The 26,439-nt window shown below is 36.8% G+C and overlaps 8 protein-coding genes across 10 annotated transcripts; 6 read left to right on the top strand and 2 right to left on the bottom strand.

Moving 5' to 3' along the window:
* The first annotated feature begins 741 nt into the window (after positions 1-741).
* Positions 742-3,752, top strand: LOC17893533 (3-epi-6-deoxocathasterone 23-monooxygenase). Its single transcript, XM_006297456.2, has 7 exons — positions 742-1,107; positions 1,230-1,554; positions 1,841-2,251; positions 2,433-2,522; positions 2,621-2,806; positions 2,902-3,023; positions 3,313-3,752. Exons 1-7 carry the CDS (start codon positions 854-856, stop codon positions 3,395-3,397), a joined length of 1,473 nt encoding a protein of 490 aa, XP_006297518.1. The 5' UTR covers positions 742-853; the 3' UTR covers positions 3,398-3,752.
* Positions 3,753-4,992: 1,240 nt separating this feature from the next.
* Positions 4,993-5,871, top strand: LOC17893024 (PRA1 family protein F3). The gene has a single exon (XM_006300102.2). It carries the CDS (start codon positions 5,221-5,223, stop codon positions 5,785-5,787), a length of 567 nt encoding a protein of 188 aa, XP_006300164.1. The 5' UTR covers positions 4,993-5,220; the 3' UTR covers positions 5,788-5,871.
* A 1,600-nt stretch (positions 5,872-7,471) lies between these two features.
* LOC17893476 (PRA1 family protein F4) lies at positions 7,472-8,277 on the top strand. The gene has a single exon (XM_006299702.2). It carries the CDS (start codon positions 7,535-7,537, stop codon positions 8,069-8,071), a length of 537 nt encoding a protein of 178 aa, XP_006299764.1. The 5' UTR covers positions 7,472-7,534; the 3' UTR covers positions 8,072-8,277.
* A 134-nt stretch (positions 8,278-8,411) lies between these two features.
* LOC17891069 (U2 small nuclear ribonucleoprotein B'') lies at positions 8,412-10,491 on the top strand. 2 transcript variants are annotated; one of them, XM_006298145.2, is made up of 10 exons: positions 8,412-8,710; positions 8,824-8,886; positions 9,010-9,091; positions 9,175-9,249; positions 9,333-9,402; positions 9,496-9,538; positions 9,687-9,802; positions 9,917-9,986; positions 10,055-10,137; positions 10,247-10,491. In XM_006298145.2, the coding sequence occupies exons 1-10, from the start codon at positions 8,492-8,494 to the stop codon at positions 10,275-10,277; spliced, it is 852 nt and encodes a 283-aa protein (XP_006298207.2). In that variant the 5' UTR covers positions 8,412-8,491; the 3' UTR covers positions 10,278-10,491. The 2 variants fall into 2 exon arrangements, with proteins under 2 accessions (XP_006298207.2, XP_006298208.2); XM_006298146.2 differs by having other exon boundaries at positions 9,330-9,402.
* A 453-nt stretch (positions 10,492-10,944) lies between these two features.
* Positions 10,945-15,642, bottom strand: LOC17892097 (inactive protein kinase SELMODRAFT_444075). 2 transcript variants are annotated; one of them, XM_023785303.1, is made up of 10 exons: positions 15,371-15,642; positions 13,984-14,905; positions 13,734-13,900; positions 13,541-13,635; positions 12,370-13,406; positions 12,135-12,295; positions 11,982-12,058; positions 11,747-11,894; positions 11,502-11,651; positions 10,945-11,405 (listed from the first exon to the last, which is right to left on the bottom strand). In XM_023785303.1, exons 2-10 carry the CDS (start codon positions 14,168-14,170, stop codon positions 11,172-11,174), a joined length of 2,256 nt encoding a protein of 751 aa, XP_023641071.1. In that variant the 5' UTR covers positions 14,171-14,905; positions 15,371-15,642; the 3' UTR covers positions 10,945-11,171. The 2 variants fall into 2 exon arrangements, with proteins under 2 accessions (XP_023641071.1, XP_023641072.1); XM_023785304.1 differs by lacking the exon at positions 15,371-15,642 and adding an exon at positions 15,009-15,087.
* Positions 15,643-19,984: 4,342 nt separating this feature from the next.
* LOC17892268 (lysine-specific histone demethylase 1 homolog 2) lies at positions 19,985-22,769 on the top strand. The gene is made up of 2 exons (XM_006296991.2): positions 19,985-21,773; positions 21,848-22,769. Exons 1-2 carry the CDS (start codon positions 20,240-20,242, stop codon positions 22,519-22,521), a joined length of 2,208 nt encoding a protein of 735 aa, XP_006297053.1. The 5' UTR covers positions 19,985-20,239; the 3' UTR covers positions 22,522-22,769.
* Positions 22,770-24,089: 1,320 nt separating this feature from the next.
* On the bottom strand, positions 24,090-24,945 carry LOC17893430. The gene is made up of 3 exons (XM_006298846.2): positions 24,814-24,945; positions 24,457-24,675; positions 24,090-24,355 (listed from the first exon to the last, which is right to left on the bottom strand). Exons 2-3 carry the CDS (start codon positions 24,628-24,630, stop codon positions 24,299-24,301), a joined length of 231 nt encoding a protein of 76 aa, XP_006298908.1. The 5' UTR covers positions 24,631-24,675; positions 24,814-24,945; the 3' UTR covers positions 24,090-24,298.
* Positions 24,946-25,045: 100 nt separating this feature from the next.
* LOC17892949 lies at positions 25,046-26,340 on the top strand. The gene is made up of 3 exons (XM_006300064.2): positions 25,046-25,283; positions 25,485-25,594; positions 25,985-26,340. Exons 1-3 carry the CDS (start codon positions 25,129-25,131, stop codon positions 26,002-26,004), a joined length of 285 nt encoding a protein of 94 aa, XP_006300126.1. The 5' UTR covers positions 25,046-25,128; the 3' UTR covers positions 26,005-26,340.
* Positions 26,341-26,439: the final 99 nt, after the last annotated feature.

The following is a 26,439-nucleotide window of genomic DNA, read 5'->3' as shown; positions in this document are numbered from 1 at the left end:
TGTATAGATGACGTACTAAGTACATATATATATATGTACACATGTCTTCGCATCCATATCTTTATATATTCATGATGTATATGGGCCTGCATGTATGATGTATCCAATATGATCATGATAAAATATACATGTAAAATAAGAAAGGTGGCCTAATGGAATTTCGCACGAAGGCGCACCCAAAATACCCCACAAGCCAAAAGACGATTAGCACACTTTTCGTTCGAAATATTCTTCCTCTATTTCTCTATACGGGAATTTTCCTTATACACAACCTTACTTCTTCAATTAATTATACTTTTTGAACACAGTAATTGATATATGTTTGGCTCAAACAATCCAATATTCAAGTGGCCGGCCGCTTGACCAAAACAACGTGTGTATATTTCTTCTCTCCTTTGTGCTATAAGTAGAAATATATATATTGAGAGTGTAAATTGGGTAATGACGTATTATGTTTAATTACTTCTATATTTATTGGAGATATATTGGACGCATGTTTGGTAACTAACAGGCTTGACATGCTACCAAATTTTCAATTATGGTGAAATGCATTATGCATAGTAACCTAAGTGCACGCATATCCCATGTTGAGGTAACAAAAATTAGATTGTGTGTCTTTTTATTTGTTTTCTGGTAGTACATCTCAAATCCTAATAATATAAATAAAAATCATTTTATTAAAAAAATCAAAGATATAATAAGAGAATTATCGTCCACATGATTTGTTGCCACACCGCAGCATGATTAAAGTTATATAAAGAGATATACCAAGACAGATTCAAAGTGAAAGAAAGTCCCAAAATTTAAAAACTCAAACCCATTCGTGCGTCCGGCTAATTGAGTTAAAACACTAATGGACACTTCTTTATCACTTTTGCTCTTCTCCTTCTCTTTCTTTATCATCATAATCTTGAACAAGATCAACCGTCTCAGATCCCCAGCTTCAAAGGATAAACTTATTGATCATCATCATGTTATTTCTCACAGTCAAGGACCAAAGTTTCCACAGGGAAGCTTGGGATGGCCTGTCCTCGGAGAAACCATCGAGTTCATCTCTTCTGCTTATTCAAACCGTCCCGAAAGTTTCATGGACAAGCGTCGACTCCTGTAAGAACTTTTACTCTATACACTTCAACTTTTACTTTAATAAGTAAAAGAGAGTCGGTTATGTTTGCAATTTGAACGTTCTTTAATATAAAAATACACGTGTGTTTATGTGTACGTTAAAGGTATGGGAGAGTGTTTAAGTCGCATATATTTGGAACGGCGACGATCGTCTCGACGGATGCTGAAGTGAACAGAGCCGTTTTACAGAGCGACTCGACGGCTTTCGTGCCGTTCTACCCGAAGACGGTGAGGGAGCTAATGGGAAAATCGTCGATACTTCTTATCAACGGGAGTTTACAAAGACGGTTCCATGGTCTAGTCGGTTCTTTCTTAAAGTCACCGCTTCTGAAAGCTCAAATCGTTGGAGACATGCACAAGTATTTGTCGGAATCCATGGATATGTGGTCCGAAGACCAAGCTGTTCTCATCCAAGACGTCTCCAAGACTGTCAGTATACTTATCCCTTCAATTAATTTTAATATTTTCTTCCATAACTTTTAAATATTCCACTAACTATATATGAATGAAATGATTAAGAAATGAATTTAAAAAGGACAATCATATTAATGTTACCATGGAATATAATTTAATTTAAAGAACATGGTTACAATTATTACATTTGATAGGATGAATGATGATTACAAGTTTCTCTTTCTAACTTGTTTAACAACTAATTATTACCCTTTTAGTTGTGTGTTTTACGTGTAATAATTTATTTTATTTTAATTGGTAGGTGGCATTCAAAGTACTTGCCAAGGCGTTGATAAGTGTAGAGAAAGGAGACGAGTTAGAAGAGTTAAAGAAAGAGTTTGAACAATTCATATCAGGACTCATGTCATTACCAGTTAACTTCCCTGGAACCCAGCTTCATAGATCTCTCCAAGCTAAGAAGAAGATGGTGAAGCAAGTTGAAAAGATCATAGAAGGCAAAACTAGGAGAGAAAAGAACAAAGACGAAGATTGTGACATAGCAAAGGATGTTGTGGATGTGTTACTTAAGGACTCGAGTGAATATTTAACTCACAATTTGATTGCTAACAATATGATTGACATGATGATCCCTGGCCACGATTCTGTCCCTGTCCTCATCACACTTGCCGTCAAATTCCTCTCTGATTCTCCTGCTGCCCTCAATTTTCTAACGGTAACTAACTTAAACCATAATCTAGTGATAATATAGTTTAGTGGTCGATTGGTAGCTAAATATCGTTTTTACAGAAGAAAAACAAACCAGTCATTCCAATAAATCAGCTGATATGATTGCCACAGAAAAAGGTTATCACATATTTTTTTCATTTTCTTTATATTTTTTTTTTTCCAATCAGGAAGAAAACATGAAGCTGAAAAGTATGAAGGAATTGACAGGAGAGCCACTATATTGGAATGACTATTTGTCGTTACCATTTACACAAAAGGTATATATATTCTTCTTCTTTAGTTAAATATATATTGAATAGTCTCTTGTGAAAAGGTGATTGATTAATTAACATTTTTAATAACCAATGATCGACAGGTCATTACAGAGACACTGAGGATGGGAAATGTTATAATAGGAGTGATGCGAAAGGCGATGAGAGATGTTGAAGTAAAAGGATATGTGATACCAAAAGGATGGTGCTTCTTGGCCTATCTTAGATCAGTCCATCTTGATAAGCTTTACTATGACTCTCCCTACAAATTTAATCCCTGGAGATGGCAAGTAAGTAAAGATCACCAAATATAATTGATATACAATATTATACTTCATACGAATTATATATTTGACTAGATATACATTTTGTCTGTACACAACAGGAAAGGGACATGAACACGAGTAGTTTCAGTCCTTTTGGAGGTGGTCAGAGATTGTGCCCTGGTCTTGATTTGGCCCGTCTTGAAGCTTCAGTTTTTCTTCACCATCTAGTCACTCGCTTCAGGTAAACCAATCAAGTATATGGACACAAAATTATATATACTTGTCGTTATTTTAAAAATTGAAGACATAAAAAGGGTGAGGGTAAGTGCTCTATATAAGCTTTAGAAAAAATAACACGTTATGGCCAAATAAGTCTCATCTCTTTTTTGACAAGTTGGACTAAAAAAGTCTTTACATGAAAAAAACAATAAGCTATCCTTTTGGGGGAATAATTACTTAAAAATAATATTGCCGATCGATATTATGTGTAGTGACTTATTTGAAAGTTGTTTGGTGATTATGATATGCAGATGGATAGCAGGAGAAGATACAATCATAAATTTTCCTACGGTGCATATGAAGAACAAATTACCCATATGGATCAAAAGAAGATGAGTTATGTTTTCTGAAAATGCAAGATGAAGAATCAAATTTCGCATTATCAAAATCTAAAAAGATTATAAAAAAAAAAAGAAGAGTCACACGAGTGGTTTTGTAAGTGGAACTGAGAAAAGATAGTGAGACAGAAAAGACAAAAAGAAGACAGCATTGTCGATAGCACACGTTTCAACTAAATTGTCGTTGTCCTTTACAAGCTAAGGTGGATAAGGACAGAATCACAAAACCTTTTTGTTGACCGTATAAGTTTCTAGTTTTCTTCCTTAGTACAAAGGTGTGTATGACTGTATGATATTTCATGTCACTATATACATATAAATGCATAATATAGAATCCTAATTATTCGTACTTATATTCATTTTAGCTTTAGCAAATCATTACAGAGAAAGTTATAAATCTTATTCAAATCGTTTACAACTTTTCCACAAGAACAGTCCGATAAAAGATATATGATATTCTAAATCTATAGTTTCAGTCCCAGTTTTACAGTTGTTATCTCTTAGTCAGTTTTGTAATCTTTTAACTGAGTTGTGTTTTCCTAAATAGTGTCTCTGAATAGATAAATTATGATGGGATTCTGAGATAAAGAAAGTTAAAGGACAATAACCTTTGGCCTTTAATAATTCTGAGATAAAGAAAGTTAAAGGACAAGTGATATTTGTTTTTCTCCTCCAATGAGATGATATATGATCTACCCACTGCAATTAATTTAAACAAGTGGACAAGACAAGAAGGGTGAGTATTGTTTTCTTTCGACTGAACATCACTAACAAACAACCAGATAGATTATCATACTATTACACTAACAACCCATTTCATTTATCATACTGTCTTACAATTGTGACTACGAGTTAACTTTTCACCTCAGAATCACAATTACCTTTTAGAACTGATTTGGATAATGAAACTCCGGATGTCATCATGATGATACCATACCACGGCAACGACCAAGTTAAAGCATGTTGTCAAAAGTGATGTAGATCCGTAGTTAAGCCTGTTAAAGGCCCAAACTTAAGGATAATGGAAAAAGCCTTGAGCCTTTATTATTTAACAAGAACGGCGACGTGATTAGGACGGTCGATAGGGAGATTAGATATTTCTTACCATATAATTGCCGCCGTTAGTAAAACAAAGGTATTGTACAACTCGATAGTCAATGGTCTCCAGATCTTGAGGTACGATGGTCTTACAAGTCAGAGCATACGAGGATCTGGAACGTCCGGCTAAGTAATTTGGTGACAAATGTAAAGAAAGCAAACGTTCGGGAATGAATTAGTATCATGGCAAAATGCGAAGGATTATAACTGTAAATAATTACTCATTGTTCCTGCCGACATGACACGTGGCGAAAGAGTAGTTGCATGCCAGAGAGACTCCGCTAGAATGGGGTCACGTGTAGCCTGTATGACTATTCAATAATGCCATGTCGCTCGCTGTGACATCCTATCATTGTTTGGTTTATCATCTTCTAAATCCTTCGAATTAACTTAAGTCCAACATGTAATCCATTTACTAACTACTACTACTATGTAAGTTGCCATTTCCCATATCTCGAATATCTAAAATTTATAATTTTCAGACATTGACCAAAGAGAGTGGATCGAATCCTCACGCTACACTATATTGTTGTATAATCACGATCTAATTAATCTTGTTTTATACCATAAACATATAGATTAGTTTAGAAAACGCAATATATGCAAATGTGTATCACCTAATACCTGGGGACCTTTCATAATTCACATATACATACATATAACAGTTCCTTTCATTTATTTTTCATTCACTTCCCCTATTCAATCTCACACGCGCTAGCTAACATGACGAACTACGGCGCGATCCCGACGTCGTCTCATGCATCTCCGGTGGTGGATCTCGAGTCTATCTCACGGGCCAAGCACCGTATCGTAGCTGGACTTGCCACGCGCCGTCCTTGGAGAGATATGTTCGATTTCCACTCCATGGGACTACCTCACGGCGTCTCCGATGCTCTCTCAAGAGTCAAGACGAATCTTGCTTACTTCCGTATGAACTACGCAATCGTAGTCTTGATCGTTATCTTCTTCAGCTTGATCTGGCACCCGACCTCGCTCATCGTCTTCACCGTCTTGGTCTTTGTTTGGATCTTTCTTTATTTCCTCCGTGACGAGCCTCTCAAAGTGTTCCGGTACCAGATCGATGATCGGACGGTGCTGATTGTTTTAGCGGTGATAACGATCGTGCTGCTTCTGTTGACCAACGCCACGTTTAATATTATTGGTGCGCTGGTGACCGGAGCTGTGCTGGTTCTCATACATGCGATGGTTAGGAAGACGGAGAATCTGTTCTTGGATGAAGAGGCGGCGACGGCTGAGACTTCAGGTCTGACGTCATACCCGTCGTCTTAAATCGATTGATCTCGAGACTTTTATGTATATTATCTTGTTTTCTTCTTAAAATATATATATCATTTCATGCGTAATCAATTTTTATTGGTGTGTGTTTGGTTTGAAACTCTCACTTTCTCTTTTTCTTTTTTAAGTTTTATTTGAAGTTTGAACGATTAAAAATTTGTTACAATATTTTTTCCTTTTCTTACCCGTTAAAGCTCATGAATAATTTCTTGTAATGAGTAAATCTGAAAGACTTTGAACTAAAATTGGAATCATTATAGGTCAATTAGCCGAGAAAAGAACAGAAATTTCAATTTCTAGAATTAAGCTCAATAATGTCAAATAAAAGTTGCTTTATTTTTATCGAAAGGCTGCTTGCTTATAGTACTTGTATCACCTTTTTGTCGGGTTATCTTATCTGAAATTACGAACCTCTACTTTTTTTTTACATGATTTTGCTGTAAAAAAAAAAAAAAAAAAAATACTAGTAAGTAGCAACAATCAAAATAACTGAATAAGTAACTGTAAAGTGTAATAAACTTAAAACAATCGCACTGAATACAGTAAAACCTCTATAAATTAATAATATTGGGACCATGAAAATCTATTAATTTATAGAGGTATTAATTTATCGATAAATTAATAATTATTAATTTATAGAGAGATATTTCTAATTTAGAAAATATTTTCAAAACAATATTTAAAAATAAGATTTAATCATGATAATTAGTATTTTATATAATCAATTACAAATAAAACAATAATTATTATGTATTAAAAGAGAATGCTAACTATTTTTATATAGTCAAATATTAGAAATAAAATCTAACAAAAATTAATGTGTCTATATATACATATATTTTGAAAATTTTACCTAATTATTAATTTATAATATTGATGGGACCATATATTTACAAAGGATTTTCATAAAATTTATTATCTTATTATTTTATCGAAATGTGTCTATAATTACACTGGTCCCAAGTTGGGACCGGAAAAATTTATTAATTTATAGAGATTATTAATTTATCGAGTATTAATTTATAGAGGTTTTACTGTATTCCCTTTTTGAAAGCCGTCAACAAACAAAAAGTCAAAAAACCAAAAAAGAAAAGATTTTTTTTTTTGTATAGTCAATCTCATGTCGGTAACATTTGATTAGGCCCGTCCATTGCTATGACAAACAATCTCTATCTACGTAACTTAATAAGGCCCAATGACCTTAGCCTATACGGTTTTAAGTTATTGGTACTCAAACAAAACTTGAAATTTTTTTATTTAAGTACCAATTTGAAGCAAATATATCTCTATCTAATTGGACATTAATAAAAGGCCCAATGATCTTAGCCTAGACGTTATAGCTAGCTGTTTACCACGTCAGCACCCTTCGCCGGCGCTTATTTATGACCGTCAAACTCGACGTCGATAAGTGCAAGAATAAGGCACCGAAGAGAAATGGCGTATCACCAACACAATACGATCCTTACTACGTTTATTATGACTATCAATATATATTCTTTTGTCAACTCAAACACTAGAAGAATTGGCGATCAAGTTTTGTAATTCTTCCAACTATTCCGAGAAGTCGTATTTCAGACATTGACCAGATTAGATCAATTCCTCACGCTACATTATTCTAATATTATCACATATATATTGCTGTCGGAAACAATCTCGATATAATGTTTTCAAAATACGATCTAAATGGTCTTTTATATTCCATAGTTGGGAGGAATTACATTTAGTCATCTCTTATTCAATAATGACGAACAACGGCGCAGTTCCGACGTCTTCTCATGCATCTCCGATGGTGGATCTCGAGTCCATCTCTCGTGCCAAGCGACGTATCAAAGACGGACTCGCCACGCGACGTCCTTGGAAAGTGATGTTCGATTTCCACTCCATGGGGCTACCTCACGGAGTCTCCGATGCTTTCTCGAGAATCAAGACGAATCTTGCTTACTTCCGTAGTAACTACGCAATCGTCGTCTTGAACGTCATGTTCTTCAGCCTGATATGGCATCCGATCTCGCTCATCATCTTCGCCGGCTTGGTTTTCCTCTGGATCTTTCTTTATTTCCTCCGTGAAGAGCCTCTCAAAATATTCCGACTTCAGATAAACGATCAGGCGGTCTTGATTGGTCTATCGGTGATAACCGTCGCTAGTCTCCTCTTGCTCGCTAACGCGACGTTTAGTATAGTTGCGGCGTTGCTTACCGGAGCTGTGTTGGTTCTGATCCATGCGTTGGTTAGGAAGACGGAGGATCTTTTCTTGGATGAAGAGGCCGCGACGACTTAACACTTGAGGGTTGATGTCACGTCACACCCTTCGTCTTAATTAAATTGATTAATCTCCAACTTTATGTATATTATATTGTTTCGGATCATCTTATATAATTTTTTACTGGTGTGAGTGTGGTTTGAATCGAGACTCTCCCTCTCTCTCTCTCTCTCTTTGAATTGAACAATTCTATACTTTGATTTTAAACAATTCTCAATTTCGAATTTTTGCAGCTTAAACAATTTGGAGGCAAAACTATAGCAGTACTATATGTGATCGTTTAAATATTAATGGGCTTTTTGTTTAGGTCCGATAATAAGAGCCCGTTTCAAAAGGATGACATTGAATATGTAAACCGTGTCATAACATCTAGTTACACGTCAGCTTCCTTCGCCGGCGATTATTACAATCGCCAACCTCGCCGCCGGCCAGAGAGTAATGGCATATCACCAACCGTACGATCCTTACTACGTCTATCAACCTCATTCTCATCCACATCCTCTTCCGCCGCAGTTCTCCGACGAACCCGGGGCAATTAACACTCTCTTTGTCTCTGGCTTGCCTAACGACGTTAAGGCTCGGGAGATCCACAATCTCTTCCGCCGCCGTCACGGATTCGAGTCTTGTCAGCTCAAGTACACTGGACGCGGCGATCAGGTTCTGTAATTTCTCCTCCAATGTGTGTTTTTGATGACCATTCTTTGAGAAAGCTGGGAACTTTATGATTCTATCTATCGATGTTAACATTTTTATTTGACTAATTATGTCAGGTTGTGGCATTTGTAACATTCACGAGTCATGGGTTCGCTGTGGCTGCAATGAGTGAGCTAAATGTATACTTCGCTTTCATCGAGTTTGTTAACTCTTTTGGTGATGTTGTTGCATCATCTTGTTGAAATGTCTTGTGTGTCGTGTGTACATTGTACTGTGTGTGATTGTGGTGAAAATTTTTATAGGGTGTGAAATTTGATCCTCAAACAGGATCAACTCTACATATAGAACTAGCTAGATCAAACTCTAGAAGAAAAGAAAGACCAGGTATTTTAAGACTTTACTCTGTTCTTGCTATTGAGTTAGTGTGGTAGAGACAATGATGAGTAATGAACTGTCTGTATGGATAGGAAGTGGTCCTTATGTTGTGATTGATAACAGAAACAAGAAGCCGTCTAAGTCGCAGGATGACCAGAGTGATGAAGGTAATGTTCTGGTTACCTTGTGAATTCTGAACTTCTTTAATCTATGATTTATGTTTCTAAATGATCTTTTATACATTTAGTAGATAGCGATCCTGATGAGGCGCAGGAGTCTGGTAATAGCGATTCTCCAAAGGAAAACGATAATGCCAAAAGGTCGAGAAATGATATTTAGAAGCTTTGTTTTGTAGTCTTTCTATATTAAAAAGCAGATGACTAATGCATACTGATTTCCTTGTTAATTTACAGTGAAGCGGACTCTGATCAAGATAGTAAGGCACCATCCACGAATGTAAGTAAAAGCTAAATCTAATCTTTCAACTTGTTGCTATCTCTCTTTCTCTAGTTTGTTGAAGATTAAGACAATGTTAATTCTTACTATATGTTACTTACATATAAACTTGTTTATGGTTCAGTATTTTATTGACACATTTCTACAGGTACACTTGGAAAAAGCATGTGATGGAGGTTCTGGTGCTCGACCATGTTCGACCTTGTTTATAGCTAATCTAGGGCCTAATTGTACAGAAGATGAACTTAAACAACTCCTATCTAGGTAAAAACTTGTGCAATGGCTTAAACTTATAGCATCAAGATTTGCGTATATCTTCAAAACTCATTACATTTACCTTTTAAAAAAATCGTTTGATCTGAATTCGTTTGCTTCCAGATATCCTGGTTTCAATATCCTGAAAACTAGAGCAAGAGGTGGAATGCCGGTTGCTTTTGCTGATTTTGAGGTATAAGTTGTTACGTATGCCTATGATCTTGTCTTTGCAGTCTCTATATTTACTCTCAGCAATAACAGGATCTCGAGCAAGCTACTGATGTCATGAATGCACTTCAAGGAAACCTCTTATCTTCTTCAGACCGAGGCGGCATGCATATAGAGTAAGACTAGTTTTTCTTATATTGTTGCAATTAGTTTAAATTTCTCAGTTTGCCTGATTATTACACTCATGGTTTAAAGAGCTAACCCAATGGTTCTTGTTTCTTCTAGATATGCAAGATCGAAGATGAGGAAACAGTAAAGATTTTCACAACCACAAGCTTCACTTCTCAAATGGAGAATGTGGTCGGTAATATACCAAATTCCAATAGTATTCTCTTCTGAAATCAAGATACAGAGATTTGAAATCTCCCCTGGCTATTTGTTATCATTAAGATGGTTCCTCTTCTATTCTGAAAATTAATAAGAAATATATGTGTAGATATAATTTAATGAAGACTCCTCTTTACTATTAAGATCTCTAAAATATGTATAAGCACGCAAAAGAGTTTAAATGGGGTGGGGATGGAGAGAGAGACAATCAGCTATTTGTCATGATCCAGAGAGTAACATCCATGGAACCTCTGAACGTCATTTTATCACTGCCCCACCAAAATCTACACCATTTTTGGAAGTTTCTTGTGTGTGTTTACTTTATTCAATATGAGAAAAATGTTAATTGATGATCCGGATATGTAGAAAAGATACTCTGGACCCTATGTATCACTGTATTAACAGGCAAAGTCAGATTCAGACCAGACCTAACTTCTTTCTCTTTCTCTCTCCCTCTAATGCATCATTATTACATTTTGGAAGACTTCCAAATTCCAATGTCAATATCGTGGAGGATAGCCTTCTCATTGTTTTGTTTTCTCCTGTTCCTCTCTCTCCTCTGCAGGACAATTCTGTTCACTCTCCAACACCAATAATTCAAATTCGAAAGAAGAAACAGCATCTTGTTGTTTTGTTCTTTTAACAATTTCAAATTCCTTGATTACATATTTAGCAAACTGTTTTTGCATCTTACCCCACTATACAAACAAAAAAAAGAGCTGTGTTGCTAGCTTTGGACCAACATTACTCAAAACAGGGGACTTGCTAAATACCCTATCAACTAAACTTTTCATAAGACGCAGTAACTCAACTGTCTTGATCTTTAGTATTGCTTGTTGTGGTTTAATTCAAATCTCTGACTTCTTTCCCTCTCCCTCAGAGCTAGTCTCGGCGTTTCAATAGAATGCCTTTCACTGAACCTATCCGACCCATCATTTGTTAGGTGACCGCTGTAATGATCCGCCCAGAACCGCCCACTTCTGTTGCCTGCATCTGAACCTGGTGTTGATGCAAAGTTTCCATCCATTATCATATCTCCTTCCAGTATACGCAACACCTTCATTATTGACCAAACGTTTTAGTATCATCAGAAAATAAAAGTGAATGATCCGACAGAGACTGAAGAATGATTTTAAGGGATTCTTGTGATTACCTGAGACATGCGTGGCCTCAAATGTGGATCTCTGCGTATGCACAACGAAGCTGCATGAAGCATACAAATGACCTCACTTTCTACAAAATGGTTGCCGAGCCTCGGATCAATAAGTTCATCTACCGCATATTCTTCTAGTAGCGGACGTGCCTGAGATAACAACAAGCACGGATCAGTTCTATTACTTTGCTGAAACAATAAAGTTCTGGTACTTTGCTGAAACATTAAGATTTGTGGTTTATTACCCATTCAGTGAGGCATTGCTGGCCTTTCGGCCTGGTGATATCAATGGCTTTGCGCCCAGTGACTAGCTCAGCTAGAACAACCCCAAACGAGTAGACATCAGCTTTTTCTGTGATTTGCCCACTTTGAGCATATTCTGGAGCTAAGTACCTACACACCAACATAAGTATTTTCCTTTAGCAATAGAAATTTGTTAAGTTTCAGGAAAGACAATGATAGCTTTAGCTGATGCCTCACCCGAACGTTCCTATCACTCGTGTATCTACACCCAGTTCCCCATCAGGCTGCCATCTCGCAAGACCAAAATCTCCAACCTGATAGTATTATCAAAGAAACTTAGGACAAAAAAACATAGATACAATGACTGAGCAAGGCAATCTTTATATATACCAGTGGCTCATTATCATGAGTGATGAGGATGTTGTTAGGACGCATGTCTCGGTGGACAATACAGCCAACTCTGCACTCTTCGTGAAGATACCGAAGACCTCTTGCAGCTCCAACGGCAATCTTTTGCCGTGCTGGCCACTCCAGAGTTTCCTTTTGGCGACCTGGACAAGAGCTTGATTCTGAGCAAACATTCTTTACCACAAAGAGTTTAAATGGAAATTCTAGGGAACATTACCGTATAGATGGGAATCAAGTGAACCGTTGCATATGTATTCGTAGACCAAGAGCCGTCTGCTGTCTTCAATGCAGAAACCAATTAGCATAACAACATTTCTGTGCTGAGCACAGCTGAGAACTTCCACTTCGGAGCAAAACTCTACATCTCCTTGAGAACTGGCCAGTTTGTGTTGCTTAACTGCAACTACCTGGCCTTCTGGTAGAACACCCCGATGAACAGATCCATAACCACCCTCAGCCAAAAAGTTAGCCTGTGAAAACCCACCTGTTGCAAGCTCTAACTCAGCGTATGAAAACAGTCTTGGAGGTTTCCCAAATACTGGCGCCTTGTGCTGGCAGATAGAACAGAGAGGAGGCGGACCAGGCGGAGCACTTCGAGAGAGTGATATTGCATCTCTTAGGTTTCCACTAAACTCCATATCAATCCTTCGACTAGCCGACAACCCAGCTTCTACATCAAGTTTAGAGAACTTTTCCAGCAAAGCCTTTGTAGTGGATATTTGTGCCCTATCATCATTTTTCCAAAGGCTTTCTTCGGCCTCATGAGATGACTGGCGATGAGTGCTAATATATTCTGATATCCATGGCTGAAATCTCATACTCGTCGACGCTAATGACTGATTCTCGCTTTCTGTTTCAGAGCCAGAATCATCAAGATCATTCTCCTTGATGACCAATGCTCCATCCTTCTTCATGTATCCGTTCATTCCCAATGTGAAAAAAGGTGAAGTTCCCGGGTCAGAGCTCGACACTGATGAAGTCCCGGCTTCTGTACTTGTGAATGGTGTCCCCAGCTCAGGGCTGCTAGTAGGAGTAACAGGTAGGCCTCTATCAGAATCTAGGGATTCTTTCGTGTTCTTTGGATGTTTTTCAGATGCTGCTTCTGGTCCAGTTGGTGAAGGAGACTCTTTGTCAGCATCCTTCCTAGGCGATCCAACCAAGTTTAAGCGTAGAACTTTTGCCTGAGAACGTTTCATTACTACAATGTTACACTGCAATTCCTCCATACACCGTTTCTCTTCCTGCTTGAGGTGTCTGTAAAACAGACCACAATGCACCATGGTGTATCTTAGTGAAAGTAGATATAATTGTTTAAACCATCATTAGGAGATATTACCCATATAAAATTTCTTAATACAAATGTAAAAAGGATGAGAGTAGATTAATACTTGTCCAGTACTACCCAGTTTGCTTGCGCTTTCTTCGACTCAGCAGCAACTGCTCCGCAGGGTGATCCAGAAACAATCTTAATCTTCACATTGATCTTCAAAGCAAATCAAAAACAACAACAAAATAGCATAAGAAAGATGTGATGGTTTCGCGGGATCATCACAGGTAAACAAGCCTGCTTAGAGAGCCAACCTTATTCGGATCATAAACATCGTGAAGCTGGAGAATCATTTGGGAACAAGTGTCAGTGAGATCACTCTTTATCTCAGGTAGTGCTTCAGAATGTGATTTCCGATGACCACTTGCACAATCCCCAGCAAACATAGGGAAACTCCTAGTGAAACCCCAGAGTTTCCGTCCTACACATTCATAAGAAAGCAAATGAGATAAAGATCAATCAAGAACAGAACAAATGTTAACAAAACAGCGCCAAGAAAAGTACCAGAGTTGTGAGAAGGAACAACAACAATGAGGGTAATGCAATCCCCAGGCTGAACGACATGAGTCAGAGCCCAAATCAAGGCTGTCTTTGGAATCTCCCTAGACGCTTTAACAGCCACAATAACCTTTTCAGCTCCATCAGATACAAGAGGCTTTTCCTGCTTCCCTCGCTTCTGAAGTCGACTCATTGAAGATAACAAAAGCAGAAAGAAGAGAAGAGAAGAGAGGAGAATGCAAGAGATTTTTCTTGACCCGCTTTTGTTTTCTCTATATAACACAATCCTCAGAGAAATTGTACTTTGCTGGAGAGATAAAAGGGCTCACTAGATTGTGGAAGATACAAAGTTTCTAGCTTTGCATTATTTGGCTAAGCCCCCACCAAGTTGGAAATCAAGACAAGAACCAAAGACTCTCTCCATGATTAGTCATCCCAGTAAGACCTTGCAGATGAATACAAAAGCCCCACAGAACTTGACAATACCTCTTCTCTCTGCTTTTTTTTTTTCCACTTTCTCCAACGAATCACATGAAACTTCAAAAAAAGAAGACAGTACACAAACCCCAAAGACCAAGAAGATCCTTTCTTCCACTGCTCCCCTCCAACGGATTCAACCCCAAGATCCCAAAGAAAGAAAGATGCCACAAATAAATTCGTTTCCGGTGAAAAAAGCAAAAGCGACCAAATAGAATCTTATCCTCACACAAATAAATCCCAATCACTTGAAGAAACTTTATTGAATCTTCTTCTTCCTTCTCTTATGTCAAATCACTCTTCCCTTTGAAGTCAAAGCTTTAACAGCCTCTTGATTTTGGATCTGACACGAAACAAAGAGACAAAAAAAAACTGCTAATGTGTTCTCTACCTCAAGACAAGACCCCCCAAAAGATCACTTAAAACCCCATCATCAACCTCAAAATTTCACCTGCAATATACAAAAACGGTAAAACCAAAAAATGTTATTATAGAGAAGAAAAACAGAATCAAAAGAAAAATAAAATCGGAATGGATGAACAAGACTCAAAAACCTGGAAATCGAAAACACAGAGAGACTAAAAGAAGAGAGAAATAAAAACGAAAACTTTCATCAAAAAAGGAATTTTTGAGCAGCGATTTAGAACAAAGAAACTAATAAGAATAAGGGATTGACGGGTAGAGAGATAGATTTAAACGTATTTTTAATTAATTCTTGTTAATCACATACTGCCAAAGAAACTAAGATTATTAATAATAAATCTAAATAATAACACTAGTGTAATAATATTACAGAACCAAAAAATTAACCAGTGAAGCTCTCACATGAAATTCACCGCCATGAAAACGATTAAACTCTAGGAGTGAGACAAGACGAAGAAGGAGAAGACAACAAATTTAGGGAAAATGATCTTACCAGAAGCACATTGGTCTTTTTCAATTTAATATATAGTCTGTCTTCAAGTAGGCTTCTCTTCTCCTTTCACATCAAAAGCACGACTTCAGAGAAACAAGAGAGTAATGCAGAGGAGAAGAAGAAGAAGAAGAAGAACAAGTACTGAGATAGAAACAAGGAGATAACCGCGAAAATTGTGTATACAGTACTTGTTTTATTTTTAGGGCTTTTATGTTTTTTTGCACTCTAGCTATCTAGTCTAGTCTCTCTTCTCTCTGCTTCTGTGTTGCTTTGCTTTGTAGTAGTAGTAAACAACAAAAATTACTATCTTCTAATGACGATGAAGCTTCCTCTGTTTATTATTATTATTTCTTTGTGTCTTTTCCAATGCTACCCTTTATTTTTATGATTTCATAAAATATTACTACTATAGATTATAGAAATATGTTTTGGGCCTTTTGGCCTTTTATAATAAATAATCTTATTATATTTTTTTTTGTCAACACCAAACTATCATTGATTAGCTTTATTATAATAGTTTGAACTTTGAATGATTTCAATTAGTCTAATAATAATTATCTAACTAGTGTATTGACTTTAAGTTAACTACATTAAAAGACAATTATTTTTACTTCTGCTCAAGGTGTATGCATTTAGATAGTGAGAAATTTTATAAGCTTAAGATACAAAAGAAATACTAATTTCATTAGTTTGGGCTTTGGGAATTAAACCACTATACCTTTATAGGTCCCAGTTTGACCATGTGACTAAATCTGGAAAGAAAGTGAAAACTCAAAATTTTGTGAATGATGAGAAAAACTGTTATATAGCTATGATAGTGGTTAAGAACCAATGGATCATAAACAAGTGATTGGCTCCAAAAAGTGATTAGGAACATAAACTCAACTCTTCAAAAAACTTTATCTGTTTAACTTGCATCTTCCTTAACTTTAACCAGTTTTATGTAAACAAGTGAATAATAATTAATCGATTAACTTATTCTTGTTTATGAAATCATAAGAGAGAGGACAGTACCAGATTATATATATTCTTTACACATATTGATTTGAAAGATAGCCGTTTTATAATTAGTGTTTGTTGCTAATTAATATGGATTTGAATTTGCTTTAGCTCCAAAATTGCTTGAACTTGAAGATAGATAGATAGATAGCCAGTTTTGTGGTTCTTTATACTTTTTCTCCTTTTACCAGTCGTTAGTATCAGATAAAGAAGTCTTTAGTTTGAATTTTAAACTTTGTTTGTAGCTTTCTGACAATATATATATATATTTTAGTTTTCCTAAAACACCCTCTCGATCACCAAAAATTCTCATATTTGACACAAAAACCATCGTTTTTGTTACCTCGGGATATGCAAACAACTTGAATCCAAAAAATATTTGAATCAAACTCCATCTCTAAACGAGATTTTTCTTCTAAAGACGAACGTAGATTTTTAAATCACTATTTCCAAAGCTGACAAAAACAAGTACGTAGTCACAGCCGACACATACGAACACATTTTTGAAAGTTGGATTTTAAAATCTTATATTACATACTAATTAATATACTATGCATGATCCTGTATTTATTACATTAATTTATTGCGCTAGAAGAGAACCATTCAAAAAAGAAGAGAACCATTCAAAGTAAACGAGGCAGGAAACGTTACTTGTTCTAAATAAAATATACTTATAGGTAACCAGTGCTTGGTTGGCTTTGCATGAATTCAAATAAAGTAGAACTCATCGGATCGGATTATGTGGAAGTTGATCATCATTACACTTATTCTCAAATACGTAAGAGACAAACGAACAAAAAAAAAAGAGGAGATGGTCCAAAACGTATATACATATAAGAGAACAGAGCACAATCACAGGTAGTTCAGGTTCGGTGTCATGTAGTAACACCTCCGTAGGTCCGTCCAACCCATACACCATATCCTTCACCCCCCCCCCCCCCTAATCATTATCTTTCTAATTCCACTCCCTTTTAAAAAAAAAAATACTACTTGTTTTGTTCATTGTTACAAATATTTTTTTTAAAAAAATAATTCTCTAGATCATGTGGTCCTCCTCTATGCAAACTTATACGACGCATGATCCCACGATATCGATGAATCAAAATGTTTTTATTAGTACGTACGTGTTTGTCTATTTTGCAAATCTAGTTATAGTTCAAATATTTAGTTTGTTTGTAGTCTGAATCTGATTAGTGTTAGAGGAGTTGAGAGAGACAATTAATCTAGTTACGGGTTTAGTGAAATATCAAGGGGTCCAGACGACGTCCTTTGACGATAGCTCTGTCACCGTCACGGGACACATCATCAACGGCGGCCAATGCCGTCTCCTCTCTTCCTGTCACACTAGTACCCCACTCACATTTACTATACACTTTCTTCTTTTTGTTTTTCTATCACCATGACAACTAACGTAACAGCTATTGACGTAATTGTAAACAACTAAACACTATTATAGTCTATTTATTTATGTATGATTCACGCAAAGACAAGGAACTTGATTAGTTTACTCGGACATAGTAACCAAACTGACGTTAAAATACGAAGCAGAGTTAGAGAAACAACAAACCATATACCTCTTCTCAATTCTTGGTGAATACTTAAATTAAGGAATAAAATTCATATTTTTATAGTTTTCGATCGTTTGAATCAAACCTTCTTCTAGTTCGGCTTCATATGTATGCAAACAGATGTTTGAATTTTTGATACGGGGACAAAGTCTGTTAATTAACCCACTTTTCAAAGTCTCAGTCCATTCCACTATGAAAACATCAGCACGATATTCGTAACGCTGATACCTTTATACTAAGTTTTGTTTTATGTAAAAATAATGATTTTTGATAACTTAATGCGTTGGATCAATAATAGATTGAATCGTGCGGGACATTTTGCATTAAGAAAATATACATGCACGTTTTTAAGGACATTGTGTTTGGTCGTATTCGTTATTATATTTTGTGCATCGGTTCTACATCAATAGTTTAGAGACAGTGACCCTTAATTCAATCTCTTAAGTAGCTCGTTACCTACATTATATAGTAGATTTCTTGCGACCATTAATTAGTTTATTTGGACACTGGACTACCAACAATCGTTTCATAGCAATAATATAGCATAGTAGAGAGACTAGAGAGTAAAACACATAAACATATGCATTATTACTAGATCCTGCTTAGCATACAATTAAACAAACTAGCAAAAACGTACTCGAGTATATATGATTTATCTTTTTCTAAAAGCTAGTAGTATTGATTGATTTTTGTCAAGCGCCGCTAGCAACACTCGAGCAAATCTGGATTCTACAATTGTTGTTATTTATGTTTTCATAGTATAATAATAATACTCCGTAGTTCATATGGATACAATGTAAACAACAATGAAGTGCGGCCGTCTCTCTTCCCTCTTTAATACTGTGTTCTTTTTGTTCCGAGGTTGCGTATTAGTTTAGTTAATGCGTTTTTCAATTCCGAGGAAAAAGAACTGCATTAAATCTGTACAGAACGGTAACATACATTAATGATCATGTTTGAGTAAAACCATATAAATAAATGTGATTACTGTACCAGGTACTTGTATGTAATTAATTTGTAGAAGAACTCAAAAACTATACACTATAAACAAGAAAATTTGAACTCGATAATTTTTTTTCTTCTAATGTGGTATCCATGACGTCACGGTGTATATATAATGTATATGCATACACACGTTAACGTGACCATTTTTGTATAGATAGATAAATAAATCATGCAAAACATGGTCGGGTCCATTACATGCCATTTTCGAGCTTCTTACTACTGCAACTACGTTTCTTTTTTATTATTACCCCATGCAGATGCAGGTCCAGTACTGTGTACAACTATTTAGCATGAGAAAAGGTTGTATTTTATCCCAACCATCATTACGATTATACTTTCAACCTCCGCACACCAATTATTACACCTTTATACAGGTGTGGTACGTTCCTGCACATATTGTCCAATCATCATACTCTATCATTCATCTTACAGATATACTTACATATGCTCATGAAGAAGATTCCTACACGCGCGTTACCATAAAGTTTTAATGCTGAAACCAAATCCATTGAGTTTTCATATTTTAACTAATTTATTTTCATAATTCAATTTTTACTACTTTTAATTTGTAGATAAGATGGATGAGATTTTAAGGTTTGAGATCTTTTGATTGCCGGAGTGATTTGGATCAACAAAAAGTAAATGACATGTGAATGGTAGAGAGATGTGGAAAGGCCATGTGAGATATGATACGCACTGGGGAGAAATGTCAAAATCTTCCTTGACAATGTGATCAAGAGAAGAGACAACGACCCTACGCTAATAAATATGCATGTTCTCTTTATCTTCAACATTATCAATTTAGCTTACATACATCTCTTTTTTTGTATGGGCCGCTTTGGTTACCTCAACAATGACATGTTACTATCTATCTACATATCTTCATCCCAATTTTTTTTCAATATCATCTACTTATTCACACGACTAAAAGTAAACTAGCCCAATGGGCTTACCCGCTTATATCTCTAACATTTCATTTAAGCCCACGTTAGGCCGACGCTGGTTCAAAATTCGTAACTGAAGAAAAGAAGAAGATCGGAGATAAATAAATAAAAGCAAGCTCAAGATTTGCCGACGGGAGACGGATTTTTCCGATCAGTTTGAAGACGACGGTTTCGTTTATAGAATTCTCCTGAATCTTCGGAGGTGAGGTGATATAGTGATCGGAGGTAGATGGGACTCGATTGCTTCTGTGCTTGTTTGACGGAACTCTGGCGCTGAAACGACAATAGGATTAGGGTTGATGTGTTTCTAGGTTAAACGAAGCGAAGGTGACTAGGTTAAGGATTGACTGGAAATGGATACTCCGTCGTTGGATGGAACGTCTACTAGGAGAACGAAGAGGAGAAATGTAAGTAGGAAGAACTACGATGAGAATGCGATGGATGAATTGATTGAGAAGCAATTGGGTGGGAATTTGAAGAAAAAGTTCAGGACGAAGCAAGATTTGGAGAAAGAAACCGAGACGGAGGCTCTGATAGCCTTGTCCGTAGGTTTCCCAATCGACGAATTGCTTGAAGAAGAGATTCAAGCTGGGGTTGTAAGAGAATTGGGCGGGAAAGAGCAGAATGATTACATTGTTGTTCGGAATCATATAGTAGCTCGGTGGAGGAGTAATGTCAGGATGTGGCTACTCAAAGATCAGATTAGAGAAACTGTGAGTAGTGACTGTGAGCATTTGATTTCAGCTGCTTATGATTTTCTCTTGTTTAATGGATACATCAATTTTGGGGTTTCTCCATTGTTTGCACCTTACATTCCTGAGGAGGGTACGGAGGGATCAGTCATTGTCGTTGGTGCTGGGCTTGCTGGTTTGTCTGCTGCACGGCAGCTCTTATCATTTGGGTTCAAGGTTCTTGTTATAGAAGGTAGGAGTCGTCCTGGTGGACGAGTGTACACTCAGAAGATGGGAGATAAGGATAGATTTGCAGCCGTTGAACTCGGGGGCAGTGTTATCACGGGTCTACATGCGAACCCACTTGGAGTTCTTGCTAGACAGCTTTCTATACCTCTACACAAGGTTAGAGACAATTGTCCTTTGTATAATTCAGAAGGAGCACTTGTCGATAAGGTGGCTGACTCCAATGTTGAGTTTGGTTTCAATAAACTGCTTGACAAAGTCACCGAAGTGAGGGAGATGATGGAAGGGGCAGCTAACAAGATCTCTTTGGGTGAAGTCTTGGAGACTCTCAGGGTACTGTATGGTGTAGCTAAAGATTCAGAGGAAAGAAAACTTTTTGACTGGCATCTTGCTAACTTGGAATATGCTAACGCTGGGTGTCTTTCGAATCTTTCAGCTGCTTATTGGGATCAAGATGATCCTTACGAAATGGGTGGGGATCACTGTTTTCTTGCCGGTGGAAACTGGAGACTGATAAATGCATTAGCTGAAGGCTTACCCATAATCTATGGGAAAAGTGTTGATACTATTAAATATGGAGATGGAGGAGTTGAAGTCATTTCTGGCAGCCAGATATTTCAAGCTGACATGATTCTTTGCACTGTGCCGCTCGGGGTCTTGAAGAAAAGATCTATCAAGTTTGAGCCAGAGTTACCTAGAAGAAAACAAGCAGCCATTGACAGGTTAGGGTTTGGGCTTCTGAACAAAGTTGCCATGCTTTTCCCGTCTGTATTCTGGGGTGACGAGTTAGACACGTTTGGATGCGTCAGTGAGAGTAGCATCAACCGAGGAGAGTTCTTTCTGTTCTATGCCTACCATACAGTTTCTGGTGGCCCTGCCTTGGTTGCCTTAGTTGCTGGAGAAGCTGCTCAAAGATTTGAGTGCACAGAACCATCTGTTTTACTTCACCGTGTTTTAAAAAAACTCAGAGGTAATATTTGATTTAGTCATCGACTTTGCTGCTTCCAACTTCTCGCGATAACAATGTTTTTGACATATTTGCAGGCATATATGGTCCTAAAGGTGTTGTTGTGCCTGACCCAATACAGACGGTTTGCACTAGATGGGGAAGTGATCCTTTGTCATATGGGTCATATTCTCATGTAAGGGTTGGTTCATCTGGCGTGGACTATGACATCCTAGCTGAAAGTGTGAGAAACCGACTATTCTTTGCTGGTGAGGCCACAACAAGGCAACATCCAGCCACAATGCACGGTGCCTACTTAAGTGGTTTAAGAGAAGCCTCGCGGATTCTACATGTTGCGAACTATTTTCGCAGTTATCTGAAGAAACCTGTCCAGAGATACAGTGGAGTTAACATCGTTGTTCTTGAAGATCTGTTCAAAAGACCCGATATTGCAACTGGGAAGTTGTCATTTGTCTTCAACCCATTAACCGACGATCCAATATCAATTGGATTAGTCAGAGTTAGTTTTGAAAACTTGGAAGACGACCCAACCAATCGCCTTCAGCTTTACACTATTCTTTCGCGGGAGCAAGCTAACAAGCTTCAGGAATTGGGCGAAAATAGTAATGAAAGCAAACTGGCCTATCTGATCAGTACTTTTGGATTAAAGCTAATGGGTGTCAACTCAGTACTAGACACAGGTGGTGCGTTGATCAGTGTCATAGCTAATGCACGCAAGGGCCGGAGCAGACCCCAAGTTGTTGCAGGGTAATGCATGCTCCTTTAAACAACCAGTTACCCGCAAAAGGTTTTCTTTATTTTTCAGTAGTTTGTGACTCATTTTTCCAGAGAAACCTGAACTTGTCAAGAGATAAGTTCATATTCTTTACTAACCCGTCACATAGGTTCTGCTTTGTCTTATTTCCTTTTGTCATTGTTGGGGCATTTTTTAATGTTTCTGAAACGGCGCCATGTATACTAAAACAATGAAATAGAGAATCAACGTTCCCTTACAAAAAAGCATCTCTGTCTCTCTTCAGATTTATAATCTTTGTTTAACTATGCTCTTTAACTTGTGGTTGAACCTTTGATACTCTCGCCATAGCTAGGTTTTCCGACAAAGCGTTCTAAGAACTTTTCCTATATTCACTCAGAAAAGAAAAAAGATTCCAACTTGAATTTCACAGACACTGCTTCACCAGTTCACTTACATCATATCCATGGAACTGAGTAAAGTGTCAAGATAGCTTAAACGAAGGGGAATAGATGAAGACAGAAAGTAAGTATACCTTGAGTTGAAGAGTAACACTTGCTATACACGTCTTCTTTTGACTCCACGTTATTTACTACTACTATAAACAGAAACAATTTGATAAAGGTCTTATGGTACACAGAGCCGTTATAGCTTCTCTGTCACGTTAAAATTACATATATATCGTTTTCAGTTGTTTCTTTCATCACCCTCTTTTGACAATTATTAGTTTTTGTTATTTATCGTCTAATAAATAATTTGGCTTTTGAATGTTTTACTCTTCTTTCAATTGTTCATGTCACTCGTGATATATAACCAAAGTAGGGCCTTAACTTAAATCATATATGCTAAGAGACTAATTTAGTGCATGTCATTGTTTGTAATAATTGTATTCATTCCTGGAGTCGAAACAGAGTCCTTGATTCTTTTCATCTGGATGGTCTTTAGATTATATATCCACTATTAAACGACTCTTCACAATCACAACCAACTCACAAAATAAAAAATAAGTTAAAAGAAACTTTTCAGTTTGTTAATAATTCTAAGAGATTTATATTGTCAAAGAGCGTTCCCGTTGGGAATTTATGATAACTCTTTGTCAGAGAAACTTCTTCGTCAAGTCATGAGGCCAAAGAAAAGCACATGAAGGCCAAAGAAGAAGGCAGTGACATACACATGAAAAAGCAACACATTATGTGTATAGCACACAAAAGAAACAAAAACAAAGAGTGCATAAATGAAGACGTTTGCTTAGAGAGAAATGTAGTGAGAAGCTTGATTCAATTTGTCCTTAACGCACAGTGATCCAACATTTAAAACGCAGCTAGCAGATAGAAATCAAAATATTCAAATTAATCAACTACATAGAACTGGCATGTTAAACAAAGCTTAACAAGAAATTGCTAATTCAACAACATGATTGAGGCTTACAACAAAGTTCTCAGGTTTCTGAAGGCAGATCTACTTTCTCATTCAAGAGCATTCTGAATGCAGACGTATCTTCTGAGAACATGAGAGCTTTGTTCTTCTTTTGAATTGCTTCTTTCCATTAAGTTGGGAAGAAACAAAAGGTATATTTGAGAATGAGCTCACATGCTATACAAATTGATTATTTGAGTTGAGATACACTGCACTGCAGAAACGTTTGCAGTTTTACACATGTCCTTAAGGAACCCAGAAACACCATATCATTGATCAACCAGCAATGTTGAGTAAAAATGTTAAAATTACATTAGTAAATAGACCGACGTATAATCCCAAACGGGGGGCACAACATAGTACATCAAAATGTTGATTTTTACAGAGAGAGCTGTGTGAAGAGCAACTCTAACTCCTTCTCTTGAGACAACGTTCTCTGTCACAACACAGAAACAAAATCGCTGAGATTAAGTTGAGTTTAATCAATGGTGAGTATCAAAGGTTTTGGTAGTTGTGTGAAGATGATGATAAACTTACTTGGACAGATAAAAGCTCGTTGATTTTGTTGAGAACCTTGAGACGATGAACTGCATAAACACTGTTTGAAGGAAGTTTACAAACCCTTTTGATCTCTTCCTGAATCACGCTCGATTTCTCATCACAATCCATCTGATTCCACCTTTCTCCTACACGATTACCTCTGCTTCCCATTTTCTTTCGTTGCTTTTCCAAACTAATTCCTTAGCTGGTCAAAAACTTCAATATACAAATACGCAATGGAAACGAAATCAGTTACTATAATATTAAGGGCACAAAAATAAGAACTTTTGTGTTTGATCGAAACAGAGAACAGAACAGAACATAATAGAAATCTACAAGTTTGAGTTTTCTTACATCACTGGTTCCGAATTCAGAGCTCGAAATTTCCGATTTTGTGACTCTTTTTAAAAATACCAAGTCGAAAGACGAATTGCTCAAGAGAAATTGCGAGCAGAAGAGACCGAGAAACGTCTTTCAACCCTAAATTCGATTCCGGTCGTCTTATTTTATTTTTTCTTTCTTCACTTTAATTTCATTGGTTGGAGTAAAGGTTGAAACTTTGCTTTGAGCCCGACCCATAGGCCCGTAACCCGACCCGGGACTCAGAAACCCTTAAGCCCTAAATGTCCGATCAGATCAGATCACACATTTTGTTGCTAATTCCTGGCAATGGCGTATTCAAGAGTGTTAGGCAGATTCTCGTCTCGGTTAAAGCCTCTATGCCAAAACCTCAGCAACAAGAATGCTAATGTTTCATCACTCCCTTCTCCCATCAAATCTGCTTCACCTTCCTCACCAACTTGTCGTCTCAGTCGATCTTCAAGGTCTGTTTTTTTTGTATAACTTCACTATCAATAGATTTAAAAAAAAACCATTTTTTCTCCTCACCATTAATGGGTTTGGAATCTTATGGATTCTGAGTCGATTCGTTGCTGATAATTTGAAATCTGAATCAACAAAGTCAAAATCTTTCTAAGAAAATTGCAATTTTGATGAACTTCATTGATGTTTTATTTCTTCTTCAGATTACCAGTGGAGTTGAGTTCGATGATACCTCTACACAGTGCTATAGCATCGTCCAGGCTTGTCTCAAGTTTGTCCATTGAATCCAAAATCTGGGGATTAGTTCCTCAAGGTCAGTTTTTTGTTTTGATATTAATCATTTTACTGGTCTAAGATTCAGCAGAGCACTGGAATTACCATGTAGGTTTACTTTACTTATGTTTATCATTATTACACAACACATTCTATGTAATCTGATATACACCGAATATATTAGAGAATTGTGATGGTGCATTGTGATTGGAATTGAAAACTACAGTTAGGTCTTCAGATGAGGACTTACATTGGAAAACTTAAGAATTATCTGATCATATAGCATTGTTATTTTGTTTGTGAATCTGATGAAGTTTAACCCTTTCATGTGTGTGTACGGATCTGAGCCAATCAATCACACATTAGTTCTAGTTTCGGTTAAGTTTCTTAGTTCAACTCAGTGACATGAACCCTTTCTCTGAATTTGCAGGTATTTCGATGCCTTTATGACAGTTTTCTTTTCTCGCTTACAACAAGTTTCCAGGAGGATAGATGCATAAACGGAAGCTCGGATTGTATCGTTCTTTACTCTTTTTAAGCTCAGATCCAAAAGCCCTGTATTTTAGATGAAGTTATCCCCAACACTCTGCTTAGATTCTTGCGGTTTTGAGTTAATCAGAAACTGCGTAATCTTATGTTGCAGGCAAGATCTTTCATCTTTCAATTCTTCTTTTCCCATGCAATTTGCTTAGCTGCTGAACCATGACTGATTACAAAGATCAATCAGCAGTTTTCAGGTCTTAATAAAATAATATACTGGAATACAATTATTTGATTTGGTTAAGACTCATTTGTCCACTTGGCATCTTGAAATGGATGGTTACAACTTGCAAGATTCAATTGGATACTTGCTACTCATGAGTGTCGTGTAACCAAGAACCTTGA

Source organism: Capsella rubella, unplaced genomic scaffold (assembly GCF_000375325.1).
Source record: "Capsella rubella cultivar Monte Gargano unplaced genomic scaffold, Caprub1_0 scaffold_3, whole genome shotgun sequence".
NCBI lineage: Eukaryota > Viridiplantae > Streptophyta > Magnoliopsida > Brassicales > Brassicaceae > Capsella > Capsella rubella.
This window is presented reverse-complemented; position numbering and strand designations above follow the sequence as displayed.